Genomic DNA, 22825 nt, shown 5'->3' with positions numbered 1-22825 from the left:
TTTTACACTGCAATTTAGATTTCAGTTTGAACACACCCCACCCAAATCTAACTCTCTCTGCACATGTTATATCTGTTTCCCTTGCAGTGCACATGGGAGGTCATTCCGAGTTGTTCGCTCGCTAGCTGCTTTTAGCGGCATTGCAAACGCTAGGCCGCCGCCCTCTGGGAGTGTATCTTAGCTTAGCAGAATAGCGAACGAAAGATTAGCAGAACTGCTAATAAATAATTCCTTGCCGTTTCTGAGTATCTCCAGACCTACTCCTAGATTGCGATCACCTCAGTCCGTTTAGTTCCTGGTTTGACGTCACAAACACACCCTTCGTTCGGCCAGCCACTCCCCCGTTTCTCCAGACACTCCTGCGTTTTTCCCTGGCACGCCTGCGTTTTTTAGCACACTCCCGGAAAACGCTCAGTTACCACCCAGAAACGCCCCTTTCCTGTCAATCACTCACCGATCAGCAGTGCGACTGAAAAGCACGAACAACAGCAAAACTGCTAAGTTTTTAGTTACCATGCGCATTTAGCAGCAAATCGCAGCATAGCGAAAAACGGCAACGAGCGAACAACTCGGAATGACCACCATGGTTTTGCCCAACTGCTAACAAATTTGCTGCTGCGATCAACTCAGAATTAGGCCCAATATCGCATGTTATAGTGGCTTGGCCACAGTTTTAAGGAAAGTCTACCTCAACTTCATTGTTGGTCACTTTTGTAGAACTGCTGTTATACAATAATGTAATTTTCAACAATGCGATGTGCTGACATGCAGGTACAATGGGGTCAATTTACTAAGGTGGGAGTATTTTAGAACTGGTGATGTTGCCCATAGCAACCAATCAGATTCTATTATCTTCTAGAAGCAGCTAGATAAATGTGAAGTAGAATCTGATTGGTTGCTATGAGCAACATCGCCAGTTCTAAAAAAAAAACTCCCACTTTAGTAAATTTATCCCACTATGTTGTTTGAAAGTTGTCATTTTTCATGACACAACAGTTATTATGGCCTTCATTTTATTTTCAGGTATAAGCCAGAAAGGCCACTCACCCACAGCAATGTTAGGTTTTGCTTTCAAACCAGATAAGAAATGATTGCACATCCAGTAGATATACTCATCGAGAAAACAATACTTTGAAACTGTGGGGCAAATTGACTTAGATGGGGGTTCTATTTAAAATGGGATGTTGCCCATAGCAACCAATCAGATTCAAGGTATTATCTTCTAGAAGTTGTTAGATAAATAAGAAGTAGAATCTGAAGGGTTAATTGGGGCAACGTCCCAACTTAAATAGAACTCCCATCTTAGTAAATTTACCCGTGTTCTAATAGGAGTGCATTAACCGTTAAACAACAGCTGCTGTACCCCATTGTATATGTATAAATGTAAAACCTCCTCCTGCTGCTGCTGCACGATTGTGGTGTCAGACACTCCTCTACATGTTCATCCAGTAGTGATAATAAAATCTGTTTATTTGTACATAAACTAATGTTGTATGTTCAGGATCCAATCCTTAGATAGAATACATCCTGGAGAAGTCTTTTTTCAATGTTATGGATATTTAAAATAGAACATTTACAGTATCACCAAAAATAAAATATCATTAGTACAGAATGCAACATTAATACCAAAAAATTACAAGAAAAAATAAAAAATAAACAGTGAATGTGAGAAGTCTCACTCTGATATCTGAAATGCGTTTCGTGGAGCCAGCCCACTTCCTCAGGCAGTTAGCCTGATGCAGAGTTGGATGGAAAGTGGGCAGACGTTTTACCACCAGGGCCGGATTAAGGGCCACATGGGCCTGGAGCTGAAAATATTCAAGGGCCTATTGAGAGAAACAGGGGGAGGTGTGATCACTGCTGTGTGGGTGTGGCAAGAGTAATGTGGGCGTGTACATCCCCTACACTGTCAGCTCCAATGTCTCTCTAAATATGTAAAAATATATAAATTGCATAATTTTATAAGAAAGATAGAAATGCAATCTTAATAGTTAGGATTTATGGCCGACTGTATGGTCAGCTGGTGGCTAGTGATCATCCTGCTGCCATGATGATGGGCCTATTTTTATGTGGAGGCCTGGAGCTGTAGCTCCATCTACCCCATTGTTAATCTGGCCCTGTCTCCCACACTGTGGGCACAGAAATAAATGTGTACATTTGCAGATATGCAGGGCTGTAGGGCACACAACCCTTTGTCTACACTTGGTTTGATAGCTGTAATCACCAATGGGATGAATTGCATGCTTTGTAAAATGTTATATCTTAAATATCCATATTTACACTTGGTCCAACTCTGCATAGCCTGTAGTTGCATTGACGTGCTCTTACTGAATTTTCCTATGTGGAACCACCCTATTTACAGGCCAGATATGCCCCATCAGTCACAAGTGGAGATGCGACTGAAATGAGCACCCCTGCATCACCTGTACTTGTGTACTCTTGGTCATGGGGAAGTACAAAACCACCTGAGATACGCTCCACTAATTTGCATACATTTAATTGTTCATTAACAGCTATTTTTATAGCACACATGTATTCCGCAGTGCCCCAGTGGAGCTTGCATTGTATATTCCCTATCACATGTACACAACTAGAGTTCATTTTTGTCGGGGGCCAATTAACCTCACCTACTGTATAAATATAATTTTGGATTGTAAGAGGAAACCCCAGCACCTGGAGGAAACCCACGCGAGCTTAGGGAGAATATACAAACTCCACACACTAAGATCCATGGCAGGAATCAAACGCAAAACTTCAATGCTGTGAGGTAGTAGTGCTGACCACTATACCAGCCATGCTGCTCAAATATGTGGCATCCATTCCATAATTATTGTAGGTAGTTGCAAATACAGATTACAAAAATGTTCAGTGGAAATCAGTTTTGTGGTGGTACTGTACCTGCAGTTTTTTAAAGTTGCATTGATATAATTTTCCAGCTCTGCCTCTGCTTTTCCCTTCAGTGGATTTATAGTCCATATATGGGGCCGGATGTAATAACGCTCGAGTTCATCAGTCTAACTTTTTTTTTTTTAAACAACAATTTTTATTGATATTAAAGAAGCAATCCACTATATTAGCAAGTACAATTACAATGAAGATAGCAAAAGGAGTCCAGCAGATTAGAACCAACTTGAACCTGGCTAGGAATAATGTCCTTGGATGAACATACAATAGGAAAACAACTCCCATATAATAGAAGATGTCCATGTAGAAGGTGAGAAATATCCAGATCTGGTTGGAAAGGACAATAGGATCACCTGTTATCACACTAATATAGTAGTGTTCCGAGCAACAAATCAGAAGTAACATAGAACATATAACATAAAGACATATGAATTTTTGCAAAGGAAAAAATAAAGAAATCAACATAAAAGAGAGGGGGGGAGAAAGGTTTGGACGGGGGAAGGGGACATAGATATTTGTAATGCATGGTGTATAAAGCTTGTGCAGCTCGCAGTCTATCATAGAACAAAGCAAATGACTCTATTAGTTTTAATAATAAGTATAAAGGACAGGAAATATTATACGAAAGGGCCTAAGTAATGTTACAGAGAATTTGCCATTCCGTGTTTTCGAAAATTTTCATAATGGAGGAGTCTAAAGAAGAAATAAGAGGTTCCCATTTCAAATGGAACTTCTCTGCATTTTTATTTACATCTGGAAAAGCATCTCTTCTACAAAAATACATTAATTGAAGTAGTTTTTGTCTAACTTCTAATATGGATGGAGAAGACGGGGATATCCCGTGAACAAGAATTATTTTCTTGGCCTCAGTGACTATAACCATTAGTAAAGGCAGAATGGTTGATTTACGATTACCAAGGGCCCAACACTTAAAAGCGGCTAAGAGACAAGCAGAGGGATTTGGGGAGAGGTGGAGGTCAAATAAAGAATTTATGTAGTTTAACAACTTACACCTAAAGCATTTAATTTTCCCACAACTCTACAAGCAATGGAAAAAAATTGCTTTAGAAACTCGACATTACGGACAGGAGTCAGCAGAGTCAGGAATCATGTGGGCTCTCTGAGATGGGGAAATGTAGGCTCTATGGATCATTTTCAAAGGAACCTCCTGTAAATAGGAGGACTTCAAATGCTTCAGCGTTGTTTCATAGGGCTAGATGCATCATCGCTTGGAAAGTGTTAAGATGGAGAGTGAAAAAGTACCAGCCAATCAGGTCCTAACTGCCATGTCACATGCTGTGTTTGAAAAATAGCAGGAGCAGTGGTGCCAAAAGGCAGGGGGAGCAGATACAAATTCCCCGGGCCCAGGCTGCTGGAGTCCGCTAACCACCCCACAAGGATATAAGTACTCTGGTCGGCAGGCGACTGTGTCATACACCCGGTGATATCTTCGGGAAGATGGCGCCGCACATAGAAGGCATAGAAAGTGTTTGCTCTCTAGTGGCCAGCTACATCTTCTCAAATATCACTGGGAAGATGGAGCAGGTCGGGGAGGAGAGACCCACTTCCAGATCAAGTCAGGTAGGAAGCGGGTTCCCTCCCCCCTGCACCCCTATGTTAAAAAGGCGCCCTCCTATGTTAAAATGCATCCCCCCTTGTGAAGCACGCTCGACAGCCCTACAATTATTTTATTATTCACTTATTTTTAAACTAAAGGGCATAGTCACACCCACTTAATAAGCCACGCCCCTAGGCATTTACCGGGGCCCGGCGTGGCTCTCAACGGCCCTGGTTATCACCTGATTGGTTGGTACTTTTTCACTCTCCATTTTATCACTTTCCAAGCGATGATGCATCTGACCCATAATGTTTAGTGATGTCAGTGGTAACCTGCATGGTTGCTATATCTGATTGCCAAGCTTTTAAAAACTTTGACCAAGCCACAGAAGTAGAGTTAGGGGAAAGCAATTAAGGGGGTCATGTACTAAGCGGTGATAAAAGCGGAGAAATGAGTGATAAAAGTGGAGAAGTGAGCCAGTGGAGAAGTTGCCCATGGCAACCAATCATCATTGACGTAGCAATTATAATTTGCATACTACAAAATTATACAGAGCAGCTGATTGGTTGCCAAGGGCAACTTCTCCACTGGCTCACTTCTCCACTTTTATCACTGCTTAGTACATGTCCCCCAGTGTGGTATGGCACAAGTTTTAGAGCATTAAATAAACTATTTAAAGGGTTGGTGGAGAGGGCAAAACGAGTGGAGGGATCGAGGGATAATGCATAGTGTCTAGATTGAAGGTACATAAAAAAAGGTTCAGTTAGACAACTGATATGTAAGTTTCAGGTCAGAGTAAGAATTCACAAGCCCTCCTGGGTCAAATATGTGTGAGGCTAGAGTCAGACCTTTCTGTTTCCAGTTCAAATAATCAATGTTTATTAAAGAGGGAGGGAAAGATGGATTTCCCCACAAAGGAACATAAGGGGAAGAAAGGTGATTTCCAGACAATTTTCTATTGATTGATCCAGAGCCGGCCCTAACCAATATGATGCCCTAGGCAAGATTTTGGCTGGTGCCCCCTAGCACCACCGCTGGTTCCGCCTCTGACCTTGCACCTCTTTCCCAGCACCACCACCCCTCATCCATAGCAGTCCTTATTTTGGTGTTTGTACCCCCTATATTTTAAATAGGAACAGTTCGCACATGTGGCGCACAGCCCAAAAAGAAGTGTGTTTTTGCTGGCAAGGGGCATGGCCACACAATAGTAACCCCAATTCCAATTACACGACACAGTACTGCAACTTTATTCACATTTGATCATGCGATAGTGTCCATAATTCATATTTCATCACACAGTAGTACCACTTTACCTTATATACGTTACTCCTCACAGTAGTGCCCCTTATTCACATTACATCACACTGAATTGCTCCTTATTCACATCACACCACACCCTATTGCTATTTATTCACATTAGATGACACAGTAGTGCCCTTTCTATACGCAATGCCACATAGTAGAGCACCTTATACACATAATTCCACACAGTAATGCCCCTTACACATATGAGACACATTATTAATGTCCTTATAAACATAATGCGCCTTACACATTATGATAACCTTTATTAATGCCCTTTTACACATAATGTCCCTTACACATATGCCACACATTATTAATGCCCTTATACACATAATGACACACATAGTGCCCTCTACACATTTGCTGCACATTATTAGTGCCCCTATACACATAATGACACACATACAGTAGTACCCTGTTACACATATGCCGCACATTATTAATGCCCTTATACACATAATGACACACATAGTGCCCCTTACACATATGTTGCACATTATTAATGCATTTTTACATGACACACATAATGCTCCTTACACATATTCTGAACACTACTGCACAACCAACCCACTCACATGCACATAGCACTCACACTGCCACTAACACTCTGACCTCTGCCTCTGCTTGGCTCCAGATGTGTCCTCATAAATCTTGCCTCAATGCTAACGTCGGGCACATTTTTTTTATGAAAATGCATCTTATTTGCATTGCTATGTGGCTAGGATGCACAAGCAGCTTCTGCTGATTAAAATGATATGCGGCATGCCTATATACTGTGTGAGACTGTGGCTGTATCTGCATATGAAATGCTACACACAGAATATAGGCATGCCGCATATCATTTTAATGAGCAGAAGCTGCTGATGCCCCTAGGCATATCAAATGCCCAAGGCAATTGCCTAGTTTGCCTATGCCTATGGCCGGCTCTGGATTGATCTCCATGCTAGGTTAGTGTTCACTCTTTTTAGGGCAGGGTGCTGATCACGTTAAGGGCACATTTTTCATTCTGGAGGGCACATTTTTCAGTTAGAAGGGTAAAATTAGGTACATACTATAATGCTTGGTCCTCCCATTCCCACATGTCAAAGAATGGACAGTGTGCGCCGAAGGTGCACAGCAAACATTTAGGGGCATTGTTTTTCGTGGTGAAAGGGCATGGCCACATAATAGTGGCAATTCACATTACACCACACAGTAGTGCAGCTAATACACACTGCACCAGGTAGATCCTCCTATACACACTGCGACAGGTAGAGCACATTATACATATTGCACCAGGTAGAGAGCACTGAGGCACACTGCACCAGGTAGAGAGCACTGAGACACACTGCACCAGGTAGAGAGCACTGAGACACATTGCATCAGGTAGAGAGCACTGAGAAACCTTGCACCAGGTAGAGAGCACTGAGACACACTGCACCAGGTAGAGAGCACCGAAACACATTGCACCAGGTAGAGAGCACTGAGAAACATTGCACCAGGTAGAGAGCACTGAGAAACATTGCACCAGGTAGAGAGCACTGAGAAACATTGCACCAGGTAGAAAGCACTGAGACACACTGCACCAGGTAGAGAGCACTGAGACACACTGCACCAGGTAGAGAGCACTGAGACACACTGCACCAGGTAGAGAGCACTGAGACACATTGCACCAGGTAGGGCACATTTTTGATCTCCACTTTTTTGTGTGCCAATTTTACTTACTGGGGGCTGATGCTGCGGGAGTTGATCGCGCTGGTCCCCCCTCACACACCGCGGACCTGGTTGAAAATGGCCAACACACTGATCCATGTACACAGAGGAGGGAGGGCTGGTTTGCCTCGGCGGGAGAAGCAAACCCAGCCCTCCTGTCTCACCAGATCATGAGCAGACCTATAGTCTGCTCGCAGAGGAGGGGAGCTGCGGCGGCTGACAGCTAAGGACAGGCGGGACGAGGAGGGCGGGACGCGGAGGTCTCTGTCTCTCATGCAGGGAGACAGTGTGATTACTGCAGTGTGCTTAATGTGCCCTGTGGCGTGGCGGGGAGCAAAGTGCGGGGCGGGAGGGCGCACACAAATGGGCAGGGTGGCATTCAGGTGTCTAAAAAAGGGGCAGGGCGCAGCGCCCTGTGAAAGACACCTAGAGTGAACACTACTAGATAAGTATCACGAAACAGGATATTCTGTGTTATGGAGAGTAGAATGGAGCAGCGCACTGGCAGCGAATGGAGAGAGGAGGGCACAGTCCAATGCAAGTTCAGTGTAAATGGAAGAGTTTAGTATCCAGTCAGTGATGACTCGGAATTGTACGAGGAGGAAACATCTGTGGAGATTGGGGGCGTTCACTCCCCCTTTAGAGCAGATAGATTGTAGTTTATCTAAAGCAACTCGAGGGTGCTTTTGATTCCATAAGAAACGCGAAGTGAGGCGGTCGAATGTAGCGAAATCTGATTTGGAAAGTCCAATTGGCAATATTTGAAGGGCATAGAAAATTTTACAATTGCTAGGCGGTCGAGGAGAGAGAGAGGGAGAATCATGAATCATATAAGGTGGAGATTTTTGTAAGGACTGGAGAAAAATTCTATTTGTAAAGAGAAGAAAGGTCGGAGGGGATATGAATACCTAAATATTTGATACTATCTACAGTAACAAGATGGGAATGTAGTGATTAATGAACAGGTGGGATCATATGAGAACTAGTTATGGTGAGCAATTCAGATTTAGTGATGTTTATCCTGAAACCCGCATCACTCCCGAACGAGTGGATAAGAGACATCACATTAGGGATCGAAGTGTCGGGTTGAGATAGAAAAAGCAACATATCATCTGTGAATAGGGTAGTCTTCAGGATAACATCACCAATCTGAATACCTTCAACAAGTGGGGAATTACGAATTGTTACCGCGAGCGGTTCAATCGCTAGAGTGAACAATAAGGAAGACAGTGGGCAGCCTTGGCGTGTGCCTTTACATATGGTAAAAGGAACAGCAAAGTAACCATTACAAAGAAGTTGGTTTTTCGGGGGAGAATATAACGTTTTTAATAAAGAGATAAATGAAGAGGGGTAACCAAACTTTTCCAGAGTCAGAAATAAATTAGGCCAGGTTATAAGGTCAAACGCCTTTTCCGCATCTAAGGTCAAAACTACATTATGGGACGTGTTGTGAGTGTTAGAGGTGGTCAGGTGTTGAATAAAAGCCAAAACCCTTCTAACATTCCGGACTGAGTGACGTCCACAAATGAAGCCACTTTGATCAGGGTGGATAATCTGTGGTAAAGATAACTTCAGTCTGTCAGCCAAAAGTTTTGTCAGGATTTTGTAGTCCAAATTCAGGAGGGAAATGGGGCGGTAGGAGGCAGGATCAGAGAGGTCATGACCATGTTTTGGGTGGACTTTGATGATGACCGAGTTAAAGTGGAGGGGAATCATATTGTAATCTATTATGTGATTATATAAAGCCGCCAGATGCGTATCTACTTTTGAAAATTCCCCTGACAGTCTGTCAGGACCAGGGGCTTTGGAGGGCTTTAAATTAGAAATTGCCAATCGGACTTCCTCACAGGTAATCAGGGCCATCAGATAAGGAAAATCATCTACAGGAAATTGTGGAAGTTCTGGAAAGTCCCAGGTTTGGGAAAGAGATTGGGCATTGGAGGGAGAAGGGGATGTAGGAGCATGAGCAGAGTATAGATTTTCATAAAATGTTTTCATCGTGTCTGACATTTGTTGAGGGTCGGTGGATAAAGTGCCATCCGCAGTTGTAAAGGGGTGTACCACTATGAGAGTATGAGTACCCTTTAGGAGGTTCGTAAGCATCTTACCAGTTTTTTTTCCAAATTTGTGAAATATGTAGTCTACCTTAAATTTATATTTATCACCCACGGAGTGTAAAAATTGGTCAAAATTTAATTTTTGCGTAAGGTAAGTATATTTATTAGCAGGAGATGGGTTTATCTTATAGGATTGATATGCATCTGTGAGGGCACATTGGGTCAATAAAATAGGATTTTAATTACCTACCGGTATAGCCTTTTTTCGTAGTACGTAGAGGATGCTGAGGTCCATATTAGTACCATGGGGTATAGATGGGTCTACTAGGAGCCACTGGCACTTTAAGAGTTTAATAGTGTGGGCTGGCTCCTCCCTCTATGCTCCTCCTACCAGACTCAGTCTAGAAACTGTGCTCGAGGAGACGGACAACTTTGAGAGAAGGATTTTACACAGATAGTGGCGAGATTCACACCAGTTCACACATACAAGGTAAACCAAGCTAACTAGCTTGAAAACTCAGCATCAGCTGAACAATATTACTTTAAACAAGTAAGAAAAACAGTACTTAACCGAGAACAAAGCAGTACTGAACTAAGTAACCACTGCAGTATCACGAAGCACTGGGCGGGCGCCCAGCATCCTCTACGGACTACGAGAAAAGGATTTACCGGTAGGTAATTAAAATCCTATTTTCTCTTACGTCCTAGAGGATGCTGGGGTCCACATTAGTACCATGGGGATGTACCAAAGCTTCCAGAACGGGAGGGAGAGCGCGGATGTTCCTGCAGAACTGATTGACCAAACTTCAGGTCCTCAGAGGCCAAAGTATCGAACCTGTAGAACTTAGCAAACGTGTTCGACCCTGACCAAGTAGCCGCTCAGCAAGGTTGTAAAGCCGAGACCCCCCGGGCAGCCGCCCAGGAAGAACCCACCTTACGAGTAGAGTGGGCCTTAACAGATTTTGGGCACGGCAATCCTGCCATAGAATATGCGTGCTGAATAGTGAACCTGATGCAGTGAAAATTCGACTACTTAGCAGCAGAACACCCAAGTTTCTTGGGATCATACAGGACAAACAGAGAGTCCGATTTTCTGTGACTAGCAGCCCTCTTCACATAGATCTTCAAAGCCCTCACAACATCCAAGGACTTTGATGTAATTGAGGAGTCAGTAGCCACCGGCACCACAATAGGTTGGTTGATATGAAAAGCCGACACAACCTTTGGAAGGAACTGCTGACGTGTCCTGAACTCTATCATGGAAGATTAAGTAGGGGCTTTTACAGGACAAAGCCCCCAATTCCGACACACGTCGAGCAGAAGCTAAGGCCAACAAAGTGACAGCCTTCCACGTGAGAAACATGACCTCAGCCTCCTCTAAAGGTTCAAACCAATCCGATTGCAGGAAATTCAACACCACATTAAGATCTAAGGGTGCCGTCGGCGCCACAAAGGGAGGCTGGATGTGCAGAAACCCTTTCAAGAAAGTCTGAACCTCAGGGAGCACAGCCAATTGTTTCTGGAAGAAAATGGATAAAGCTGAAATCTGGACGTTTATGGATCCCAAACGCAGGCCCATAGCCACACCTGCTTGCAGAAAGAGGAGAAACCGTCCAAGTTGAAACTCCACCATAGCGAACCTCTTGGATTTACACCAAGACACGTATTTTTTCCAAATGCAATGGTAATGTTTAGACATTACTCCTTTCCTAGCCTGTATCAGGGTAGGAATAACCTTGCTCAGAATACCCTTCCGGGCAAAGATCTGGCGTTCAACCTCCATGCCGTCAAACGTAACCGCGGTAAGTCTTGATAATGGAACGGCCCCTGTTGCAGAAGATCTTTGCGAAGAGGAAGAGGCCTCGGATCTTCCAGGATTAAGTCCAGAAGATCCGCGTACCAAGCTCTCCTTGGCCAGTCCAAAGCAATGAGAATTGCCTGAAACCCTTGTTCTCTTTATGAGCTTTAGAATTCTTGGAATAAGTGGAAGTGGAGGGAATACATACACAGACTTGAACACCCACGGAGTTACCAGGGCATCCACTGCCACCGCTTGTGGGTCTCTCGACCTGAAACAGTACCTCCGAAGTTTCTTATTGAGACATGAGGCCATCATGTCTATTTGAGACACACCCCAATGACTGGTCACCTCTGTGAACACCTCTGGATGAAGGCTCCATTCTCCTGTATGGAGATTGTGCCTGCTGAGAAAGTCCACTTCCCAGTTGTCCATTCCTGGAAGGAATATTGCTGACAATGCCACTGCATGCTTTTCCGCCCAGAGAAGAATTCTTGTTACCTTTGACATAGCAGCTCTGCTCTTTGTTCCTCCCTGTCAGTTTATGTAGGCCACCGTCGTTACATTGTCCGACTGTACTTGAATGGCACGATCTCGCAGAAGATGTGCCGCTTGGAGAAGACTGTTGTACACGTTTCTTAGTTCAAGAATGTTTATTGGAAGACTGGATTCCAGGCTTGACCACCTTCCTTGGAAGGTTTCCCCCTGAGTGACTGTGCCCCAACCCCTGAGACTTGCATCCATGGTTAGAAGGAGCCAGTCCTGAATCCCGAACCTGTGGCCCTCCAGAAGGTGAGACGTTTGCAGCCACCAGAGGAGTGAAATCCTTGCTTTCGGCGACATATCCTCAGGTGCATATGTAGATGAGACCCCGACCACTTGTCTAGGAGATCCAGTTGGAAGGATCGAGCATGAAATTTTCCGTACTGCAGAGCCTCGTAGGAGGCAACCATCTTCCCAGAAGGCGAATGTACTGATGAACCAATACCAGGGCTGGCTTCAGGACATCTCGGACCATTGTTTGAATCACCAATGCTTTTTCCTCCGGTAAAAACACCCTCTGCACTTCCGTGTCGAGGTTCATCCCCAGGAAAGACAATCTCTTTGTCGGCTCCAAATGTGACTTCGGAAGGTTCAGGATCCAACCATGTTCCCTGAGCAGACGAGTCGTGAGAGCAATGGACTGCAACAAGGCCTCCCTGGTCGACGCCTTTATCAGCAGATCGTCCAGATATGGAATTATGTTCACACCCTGAATGCGGAGAAGAACCATCATCTCTGCTATCACCTTGGTGAACACCCCCGGTGCCGTGGAGAGACCGAATGGCAGTGCCTGGAACTGATAGTGACTGTCTAACAGTGCGAATCTGAGATAGGCCTGATGCGGTGGCCAAATCGGAATGTGGAGGTACACATTCTTGATATCTAGGGATATCAGAAACTCCCCCTCCTTCAGACCGGAGATCACCGCTCTCAGGGATTCCATTTTGAATTTGAATTCCCTCAGGAAAGGGTCTAACGATTTCAAGTTCAAAATCGGTCTGACCGAACCATCCGGTTTCGGTACCACAAAAAGGTTTGAATAGTAACCCTTGTTTTGCATATGAGGTGGAACTGGGACAATGGCCTCTGACTTTTCCAATTTTTGGATGGCTTTCTGTAGGATAGCCCTGTCTGTCAGTAAAGCTGGCAAGCCTCATTTGAAGAATCAGTGAGGCTGGAGTTCTTGGGACACAATATCCTGTACCCAGGGATCCAGGTCGGACGACACCCAGACGTTGCTGCCCGTTTTTCAGGCTGTGTGGGCCACCGTCATGCTGAGGATTTTAAGGAACCGGAAGGAGGCTTCTGGTCCTTGGAGCCTGCAGGTGCAGGTTTCTTGGATTTTGCCCGTCCACCTCTAAATAAGGCGGTAGGAGATTTGGACTTTTTTGTCTTAGCGGACCGAAAGGACTGTGGTGTGGATGAAGAAAAGGGTTTCTTCGTAGAAGGAGCAGTAGGGAAGAAAGGGTGACTTACCCACGGTTGCCGTGGAAATCTAGGCATCCAACGCTTCCCCAAATAGAGCCTGACCTGTGAAGGGTAAGATCTACACACTTCTCCTGGATTCCACGTCTGCAGACCAGTGGCGTAGCCAGAGTCCCCTGCGTGCCGAGACAGCCATGGAAGATATCCTTGCATTCAGAGTACCCAGGTCCTTCATGGCCTCCACCATGAAACCTGCAGAATCCTGAATGTTACGTAAAAACAATTCAATGTCACTTCTATCCATAGAATCCAAATCCCATAGTAATGTGCCTGACTACTTTACTATGGCTTTAGAAATCCATGCACAGGCAATAGTGGGCCGTAGCGCCACTCCTGACACAGTGTACATGGATTTGAGCGTACTGTCAACCTTACAATCAGCCGGTTCTTTTAACGCGGTAGATCCAGGGGCAGGAAAAACCACCTTTTTTGACAGTCTGGAGACAGATGCGTCAAATATGGGTGGGTTTTCCCATTTTTTTCTATCCTCCTCAGGGAAGGGAAAAGCAAAGTAAGTACGGGTCCGCAGCAGCAGCGCAGCACTGACTATCACTGTCTGTCAATGGCAGACAGTGAGGTTAGGGAAAATTGCAGTACACAGCCGGAGGAGCGCCCTCTATGTGCGGCACCTTTCTCGGCTGCGTACTGTGCCTATGTGTAGGGCTGGCCCTGCATGCACTGCATGGAGGTTGTGATGTGCGGTCTTTCAACTGATACCTCTGATGTGCAGAGAGAGTTAGATTTGGGTGGGGTGAGTTCAAACTGAAATCTAAATTGCAGTGTAAAAATAAAGCAGGCAGTATTTACCCTGCACAGAAACAATATAACCCACCCAGGACGGGTGTGTAACGTCAGCTCTGGCCCCGATCAGCCTGATTTCTTCGCACTGGAGGAGTAAAGCTAGGTACACACTGACAGATTTTTTTGTCTGCCCGACATTGTAGGCATCTGAGCTACAGACTTAAAGATTTTTTTTCCAGTTACCAATTTCCTGCCACATCACACTGCATTTGTATATGTCCGCCGACAAGGAAGATGATGTAGTGAGAGGAAAACAAGGAAATATGGGCAGATTATTGAAAACGGACACACACACTGCTCAATATCTGGAGATTGTGGCAGATATTTTTGGTCTGGGCCGATTGATCGGAAAATCGATCATTCGGGTGTGTGTGCCAGATTTTCCCGAATTATCGGCGAAATGCCGACACGATCGTTCGTACACACTATACAATAAATCAGGCCGATGTCCCAATTATTGGCAAATTGGACCAATAATTGTATAGTGTGTACCTAGCTTAAGTATTGAGCTACGTACAGACTGCACACACCGCACAGAATGGAAAAAACATTGATGGTGAGTGTGATGCAAATGGTTTTGCAGCTGTCCGCTGACTGAGGGGAATTTTCGCACAGCGTACACATGCAATCGCACACTTGCACTAGGCGACTGGGCGGTGACTATCTGATCGCAGGACACTGTAATTTGCAGCACAGCGATCAGGTCTGAATCGGGCCCAAAGTTTGCTGGAAAAATATGAAAAATATTGCAGCTGAATGTAAAATTAATCAGATATTGGGCCAGAGTGAGTGTTTCAAAAAGAGAGATTTGGTAAGGTTTTGCAGTTTTTTTTAAAAGTGGCAATCATTTACACTGCAAGATCAACCTGGATTTACAGTGTAAATGATTGCCACTTTAAAAAGGGTGGTCTTCAGTATGCTGAATGTCGGGATCCCGGGGGGAGAGTATACCGGCGCCGGAATCCCAACACCCGGCATACCGACAGATATTCTCCCTCGTGGGGGTCCACGACCCCCCTGGAGGGAGAATAAATAGCGTGGCACGTGTAGTGCGCCACCGTGCCTGCAAGGGACTCCTTTGCGCTCGCCACACTGTCGGTATGCCGGCGCTGGTATGCTGGTCGCCGGGAGCCCGGCCGTCGGCATACCATACTACACCCTTTAAAAAAGACTGAAATACCTTACCAAATCTCTCACTTTCTGAAACTCTCACTCTATTACATTTGGCCCATTGTGTTAAAATGTTTTAAACTTGCTACTCATCTACATCCATGGCGAATGTATTCTGTTGTGCAGGTTTATTTTATGTAATTGTGACCAATACTGTACATATTTAAGTTACAGTTTTAAGCATTCATTTCGATTCAAAAACATTTGCAGGAATTTGTGTTTCAAGCTGAAATAGTTCCATATGCAGAAGATGCAACTGGGTTATTTATGAAACCGATGCACAGGGACTGTAACTGCAGAACTAGAGCATAATCGCCTGACAATTACATTGTTAGTATCATTTGGAAGATGAAAGCTAAATTTAATGTGCTTACTCAACAATTACTTACAGTATGCACCAGTTGTCATATACTGTATGTGTACTGGGATATTAATAATCCCTAACGTTTGTTTACAAAACCAGACTACATGATTGGCACATAGAAATTACTTTGCGTTGAAATTGTCAGTGTGAATTATTAAGCAGAGACTTGCTGCAGTGAGGTAACCTGAGACAGCCGTGCCATGGAACAAGGTTCGAGGGGCAGCTTAGAATACAAATGTGTCTCCTGTAAAACAAAGTCATTGTTGGCACATAAACAGTGACAATAGTGACTCCATTGTGTTGTTTTTTTTTGTGTACTAGGCGACAGGGGAATTATATCACTTACAAGTTACTACCCCATGCAGCAAAATAGTGAGGTACACCCCTGGCAGCACATGGGCAGTAGGATTCCTGGGTCATAAATCCAGATGTCTTCCGTTTGCCGGGACAGCGCTTATCGGAAGAGCTGTACCAGAAAGCAAGAGTACCTGCCTATGCCAGCATTCTGCCTTTTTCCTCTCTGTGCCAGCCTTTCTGCCCATCGTCTTTCACTGCTAGCCTTTCTGCCCATCCTCTGTCTGCACCTGCCTCTCCTCCATTCCTCTGCACCAGTCTCTGAGTCCATCCTCTGTCTGCACCAGCCTTGTTGTCCATACGTTGTTTACACAAGCCTCTCTTCCCATTGCCTCTACATGTCACCCTCCTGTCACCTACTGCATGTCACCCTCTACCTGTCACCCACTGCCTCTCTGTCACCCTGTCCCCATCATCCTCTCTCTCCTGTCACCCACTGCCTCTCTGTCACCCTCTCCCTGTAACCCTCTCTCTGTTACCATTTCCCTGTCACCCACTACTATGTCCAACTTTACCCATCATATTCTCTCTCCTGTCACAATCTCCCTGTCACACACTGCCTTTCCCTGTCACCCACTGCCTCTCCATCACCCTGTCCCTATCACCCTCTCTCTCCTGTCACCCACTGCCTCTCCGTCACCCTCTCCCTGTAACCCTCTCTCTCTCACCATTTCCCTGTCACCCACTGCCTATCTCTGTCACCCACTACCTGTCAAACTTTATCCATCATCTTCTCTCTCCTGCCACAATCTCCCTGTCACACACTGCCTTTCCCTGTCACCCACTGCCTGTCACCCTCTCTCTCATCACAATCTCTCTCTGTCACCCACTGTCTGTCACCCTCACATCTCCTTGTCATCTCCTGCCTCTCACTGTCACCCTCTACCTCTGCTCGACACTCTCTGGCCATCACCATTGCTGCTCCCCATCACTCTCTCCATATCAGCCTCTCCCTTTCCGCAGTGTCACCCAATGCTTGCCACCCACTGCCTCTCCCCAGCATCACCCACAGCCTGTCACCCACTGCCTTTCCCCAGTATCACCCACTGCTTGTCACCTATTGACTGTCATCCACTGCCACTCCCAAGTGTCACCCACTGTCTCTTCCGAGCATCAACCAGTGCCTCTCCCATTTGTAGCAGGGAGTAAATTTATAGTTTGAAGAGGGGCACCACATACCCTAGCACCGGCCCTGAATATCACTGTGGGAGGTATTAATAGTAAATCCTTCAACATCACCATGAAAGGGCATGGTGATGTAGAAGGATTTACTATTAACACCTCCCACAGTGATAACAAAAATACCACATCGCAACAATTTGTCCAAAGAAAACGTAAGCAGCCTAGCAATATTTAGCTGTTATGGCAATACCGACTGGAAGCGGTAACTGTTCATTTATTAGACTACACGGCCGAGCCAGACTTAGCATACATATGCATGCATTAGACAGGAGGAACGTAAAGGAGGAAGAGGGCAAGTAGAAGAAGAGGGTGGTGGGAGAAAGTGCGGAGGCAGTGTGTTGAGATGAGTATAAGGGAAAAGTGGGTGATTGGGGAAAATGGTAGAGGGTGAGGCAGATAGATATTGGTGGTAAAGGGAGACAGACTCACAAAAGAGAGGAAAAAAGGCACACAATGCTAAAACACAAAGGGTGCCAACTGCCAACCATACGCAAAAGAAAACAAGGAGGTATTCACACAAAGAAGGGTGCAGAGGCACACACAGGGTGCACAGAAGCACACATGAGAAAGGGACATACTGCAGGAGGAGTCAAGATAAGGCCAGGGGGAACACTAAAGTATATATGGGGGGGGGGGGGATATTTTATTTATTAATCTCTTTTAGCAATCTCAATAAACTATATAATTTATACATATCATACATATATATTATAGTAATGGTGATTCCATGAAAACAATGCGTGAATAAATGTATTTATTTTATATTGTATAAAGGTAGCAGGCTGTATTATAAACAACTGGTTTTAAAGAATAAAATAGATAGTTTTGTATTGAATGTTCTAGTAGCAATAATATTAAATAATAATAGAAGGAAAACAAAAGAAAAACAAATATTTTTATGATTCTCTACAGTTTCTATGTATTTCTATATAGCACATACTCATACCAGAAAAATCACAGATCTACAATAAGCAACATATCCCCCCCCCCCCAAAAAAAAAAAAAAAAATCTATATATCACATACTCATACAAGAAAAATCACAGACATTCCATAAGCATCATGAGTATCTAGAAAGAATCTCATCTCAACAGATACGAAACTGTAGTCAAATGTTGCAGTTCTTCAAAAGTTACACTATTATTATTATCCCACACATATATATTTATTTTAATTTATTTGATTTTATTTTACAAACACCATCTCCCTATTGCATTTGCCTACAAATAAAACACAACGCATACAGTATATTTAGATTTATATCATGCACGTACATTACCTACTCATTATATATAATTGTATTTAATTAATCAACTCACTTTGCATCTTTGGCATTTCTTTATTTACTTATGTCCTTATTTTGCAAATACTTCATACTGCCTTCTTAAAAAAAGAAGAGAATCCCTAACGTGGAAACATCAAAGTAATAAAATAAAAAAATAAAAATACTAGCAGCAACTTCAAGACGCAAGATTGACATTTTTAACCTTTCAATTAGAAACACCAGGAGAGATTAGCTACAACTGACAGCCGCAGGAACGAATGAGAACACAAATAAACCCAAACCAATCAGAGGGATTTAAAACACTGCGACTTCCGGAGAAGAGGCTCCGCTCCTACATATACTGTATTAACCTGGTGAAGGCATAAGGAAGTGATAAACCAGTGATATGAGCAAGGTGATAAAGGCACCAGCCAATCAGATCCTAACTCTTAATTTACATATTGGAGCTGATTGGCTGGTGCCTTTATCACCTTGCACATATCACTTCCTTATGCCTTCTCCAGGTTAATACATCTGCCCCAGAAACCAGAGACCTGACCCACAGACAGTCGGACCCCGTATAGGGGTGAAGATTCGAAAGTGCACTAACTTTAGCACTCTGCACGGATGTGACCAGCATGTGACTTTTAATTGTGAACTGAGATTTTCAGATATTATCTTCAATTGACAGCTTAATTACTCAACGAACCCCAGACTTAATTTAACCTTACAAAGAGGACTGATCCCTCTTATTTTAATAATTTTTTTTGTGGCTCACCTACATTCAATTTCTCTTTGTGGCCCACTTATAAGCTCTATCTGCTCTTTTTTAGAATAACTGTTTTTCTTTTGTTTTCCTTCTATTATTCTTTGATATTATTGCTACTAGAACATTCAATATAAAACTATCTATTTTATTCTTTAAAACCAGTTGTTTATAATACAGCCTGCTAGCTTTATACATAACAAAATAAATACATTTATACATTTATTCACGCATTCTTTTCACTGAATCACCATCCTGTAGCACTAAAGGTTTTATTCTACACGCTGTCTATAAACCAGAAAAAATCAGAAAAGATTTTTCTATTAAACCTAGGCTGCACGGTAACCAGTTTGTACAACACGACTCATTTAAGGGAGCGTGAACCACACCCCCAGCTATACATATATATTACAGTACACCTAAACTGAGATGGGATACATATGATAACCTAGCTGACGGGATGCCGGCTGTCACTATACCGACAGCGGCATCCCATCTGCTGGAATCCTGGCAGCGAGGCAGAGAGTCTCCTTGCAGGATCGCGCTGGGTGGCTTGCTTCGCTCCCCACACTATTCCCACTCGGTTGGTGGCATGGATCCACCAACAGAGTGGGAATATCGGGCGGGTTTCGGGATGCCGGCTGTCGGTAAAATGCCATCTGTCAGGATTCCGGCGTCGGTCTCCTGAACGCCAGAATCCCGACAGCCGGTATAAATACTGCATCCCACTGAGATATCACTTTTGGATTCTATAAGTCTCCTTCAATTCTGTGGTTATTATATTGTATGGAAATGATGCATAACATATAAATGAGATGTATATGAAGCTGTATGTGCATTGACACATTGGTTTATTTATGTATTGCCTAGAAATGAAGGTTTTTCTGATTGGGTTCTTGAGCCAAGCTCTGCTTTGTTCACTGGTCCTTGGCCACCATCTGAATGGAGAACACCACGATGATGATCACGATGATGACCACCATGCTAAAAAGATAAATCCTATCCACCGCATAGCACCATATAATGCCAACTTTGCAAACAATCTCTTCTCACATCTAGCTGCTAAATATCCCACCAACAACCTCTTCTTCTCTCCGCTAAGTATTTCTGTAGCATTTAGTATGCTCAGTCTTGGCGCCAAGTCTCACACCCACAGTCAGATCCTGGAAGGACTTGGATTCAATACCTCTGCTCTCCTGGCAGAAGACATCCATAAGGGTTTCCAGCAGCTGCTGCACATTTTTAGTCAACCTAATGATGACATCCAACTCAGTATGGCAAACGCTCTATTTGTTAACAAAGAGATAAAACTTCTGGAGAAGTTTTTAGATGATGCCAAGAACTACTATCATTCTGAAACAGTTCCTACAGATTTCCAGAACTCAGAAAAAGCAAAAAATCTAATCAATAATTATGTGGAGAAGAAAACCAATGGGAAAATCAAAGACTTGCTGGACAGTGTGGATCCAGCAACAGTTTTAGTCCTCCTAAACACGATTTTCTTCAAGGGTAAGTATGAAATTGGGAGGACTAATGAGCTATCATAAAAAGATGATGAGTTGCTCAATGTTTATTCATAAGATGACTCCACATAGTTTACATGTGTGTTTATACAAAGCCCAAGACCACTTTAAGGTCCATGATTTTTCCTTATTTACTGAATAAACTTGAAATATGTCACACACAGTCAGTAATTATGCCGGATACATATATGCATAACCAGCAATTGTGCCAATGGTCAGGGTGATTTCCCTTCACCCCAGACCATAGCAGATTGCCGGTACACATTACCCGATGTAATGAACGACGCAACAGCATTTCATTCCGTCCTTCACTACACTGCACCGGGTCGCATGTGACATGTTCTGATTGGCCTTGCTGTACAACCAGCCAGAACATGTTGCATGTGACTCACAGGAGCGTGCAATCTTGCATACACATTAGGCAATATACATGATTTGTCATTCAGATCAGGCAAATCGTGCTTATAGTGACCTAATGTGTACCGGCCTTAGATATAACTACAATAATTCTTGGGGGTAGATTTATTAAACCTTCTAAAAATGAAAAGAGGTGGCATTGACCATAGCAACCAATCAGATTCTGTCTATCATTTTCTAGGATGCAATAGAGAAATGATTGGATGCTATGGGCAACAGCATTACTTTTCATATTTAGAAACTTTATTAAATCTACCGCTAGATTGGGTCACCTTCTCCAACTTGGCCCAGCTCAGGTGATACTGTGGAGCTGGAGGGACATTGGGCCTAAATCAGACCTGATTGTAGCCGTGCTACATTTTGCACGGCTACGATCAGCCACCCTGACATGCGGGGGACACCCAGCAGAAGGCTGGCCCTCCCCCCACCACACAGGTACAAAAGCATTGCATGGCAGAGATGCATTTGTACCCGAAGAGTAGCTCCCTACCAGCGCAGCTCCTGTGCGCTGGCAGGGAGCTACCCGTCACTCTCTGGGTCTCAGCGGCTGCGTGTGATGTCATGCAGCCACCCGGTCCCCCGCGGCCCGGGCACACCTGCGTTGCCCAGACTGCGCCACCAAAATGGCGGCCCAAAGCCGCCGGCCCGCCCGCTCCCACCCAGCGAACGCCTCTGCCTGTCAATCAGGCATAAGCAATCGCTGGGCAGAGATGCTGACCGCATCTCTGGAATGCACCGGCACACTGCGGTGCTGGAGCAGTTCAGACCTTATCGCCCGCTGTGCGAAAACGCACAGCAGCGATCAGGTCTGAATTAGCCCCATGGAGTGTCGAATATCATTTTGGGTAGAAAATTCTGAGAGATAACAAATGTCTTGATGACTGAATTTATTTCAGGAACATGGAAGACTGCTTTCAATAAGAATCACACAAGGGAGGGAGACTTTCACGTGGATGAGAACACGGTTGTGAAAGTGCCAATGATGACCCGTCAAGGGGAGTACCGTGTGGCTTTCATACAGGAGCCAGAATGTAAAGTGGTCGAGGTCCCATACAAAGGAAATGCCTCTGCAATCATAATATTGCCAGATGCTGGGAAACTGCATGAGGTGGAACAGGCTCTCCGGAACGCGTCACTGCAGACATGGACCAAACTACTGAGACCAATGTAAGACTCTTCATGTGTAAGACATAGTTGTCGGCTTTTGGGCTGCTCTCTCCAGGAGAGAGCAGCCAGTCGGCTCAGCAGGGGGGCGGGCACGCCGGGCAGTGAGCTGATGTGAGGAGAGGGGCGGTCCGGAGGCGGCACGGGGGCGGGCCGGAGGAGGGATGGGGCATGGCTGCTGGATCGCGTCATGCAAGCCACGCCTCCCACTGTGCAATGCCGCAATTACCGGCATTATACAGTGGGGGGCATGGCTTGCATGACGCGATTCAACAAAAATCACGTCATTGCCTGCCCGGACCGCCCACTTCACTCGCTAAGTGGGCAGCCGGGCAGGGGGGGACCCCTGTAATCGGGAGACTTGCCTGCTCTTCCGGGGGCCCGGGAGGGTCATCCGATTTTCGGGAGCCTCCCGGCCATTCCGGGAGGGTAGGCAAGTATGGTGTAAGAGAACATGGAAATGGGATGTTAGATACATA

The 22825-nt window shown here is 44.6% G+C and overlaps 2 protein-coding genes across 2 annotated transcripts in view; one reads left to right on the top strand and one right to left on the bottom strand.

The window, feature by feature from the left end:
* LOC134980676 (cholesterol 24-hydroxylase-like) overlaps window positions 1-22825 on the bottom strand; it is a 256343-nt gene that overhangs the window by 214204 nt on the left and 19314 nt on the right. The window lies entirely within an intron of this gene.
* Window positions 1-22825, top strand: part of LOC134980673 (alpha-1-antiproteinase-like) — a 30149-nt gene that overhangs the window by 1268 nt on the left and 6056 nt on the right. The window contains exons 2-3 of the mRNA XM_063947589.1: window positions 20113-20751; window positions 22079-22349. Of these exons, the coding sequence (XP_063803659.1) occupies window positions 20115-20751; window positions 22079-22349 (908 nt within the window). The 5' untranslated portion in view covers window positions 20113-20114. The remainder of the gene's footprint in view (window positions 1-20112; window positions 20752-22078; window positions 22350-22825) is intronic.

Source organism: Pseudophryne corroboree, chromosome 12 (genome assembly GCF_028390025.1).
Source record: "Pseudophryne corroboree isolate aPseCor3 chromosome 12, aPseCor3.hap2, whole genome shotgun sequence".
Lineage (NCBI taxonomy): Eukaryota > Metazoa > Chordata > Amphibia > Anura > Myobatrachidae > Pseudophryne > Pseudophryne corroboree.
The sequence above is the reverse complement of the archived record's forward strand: the minus strand, read 5'-3'. Positions and strand labels throughout refer to the sequence as shown.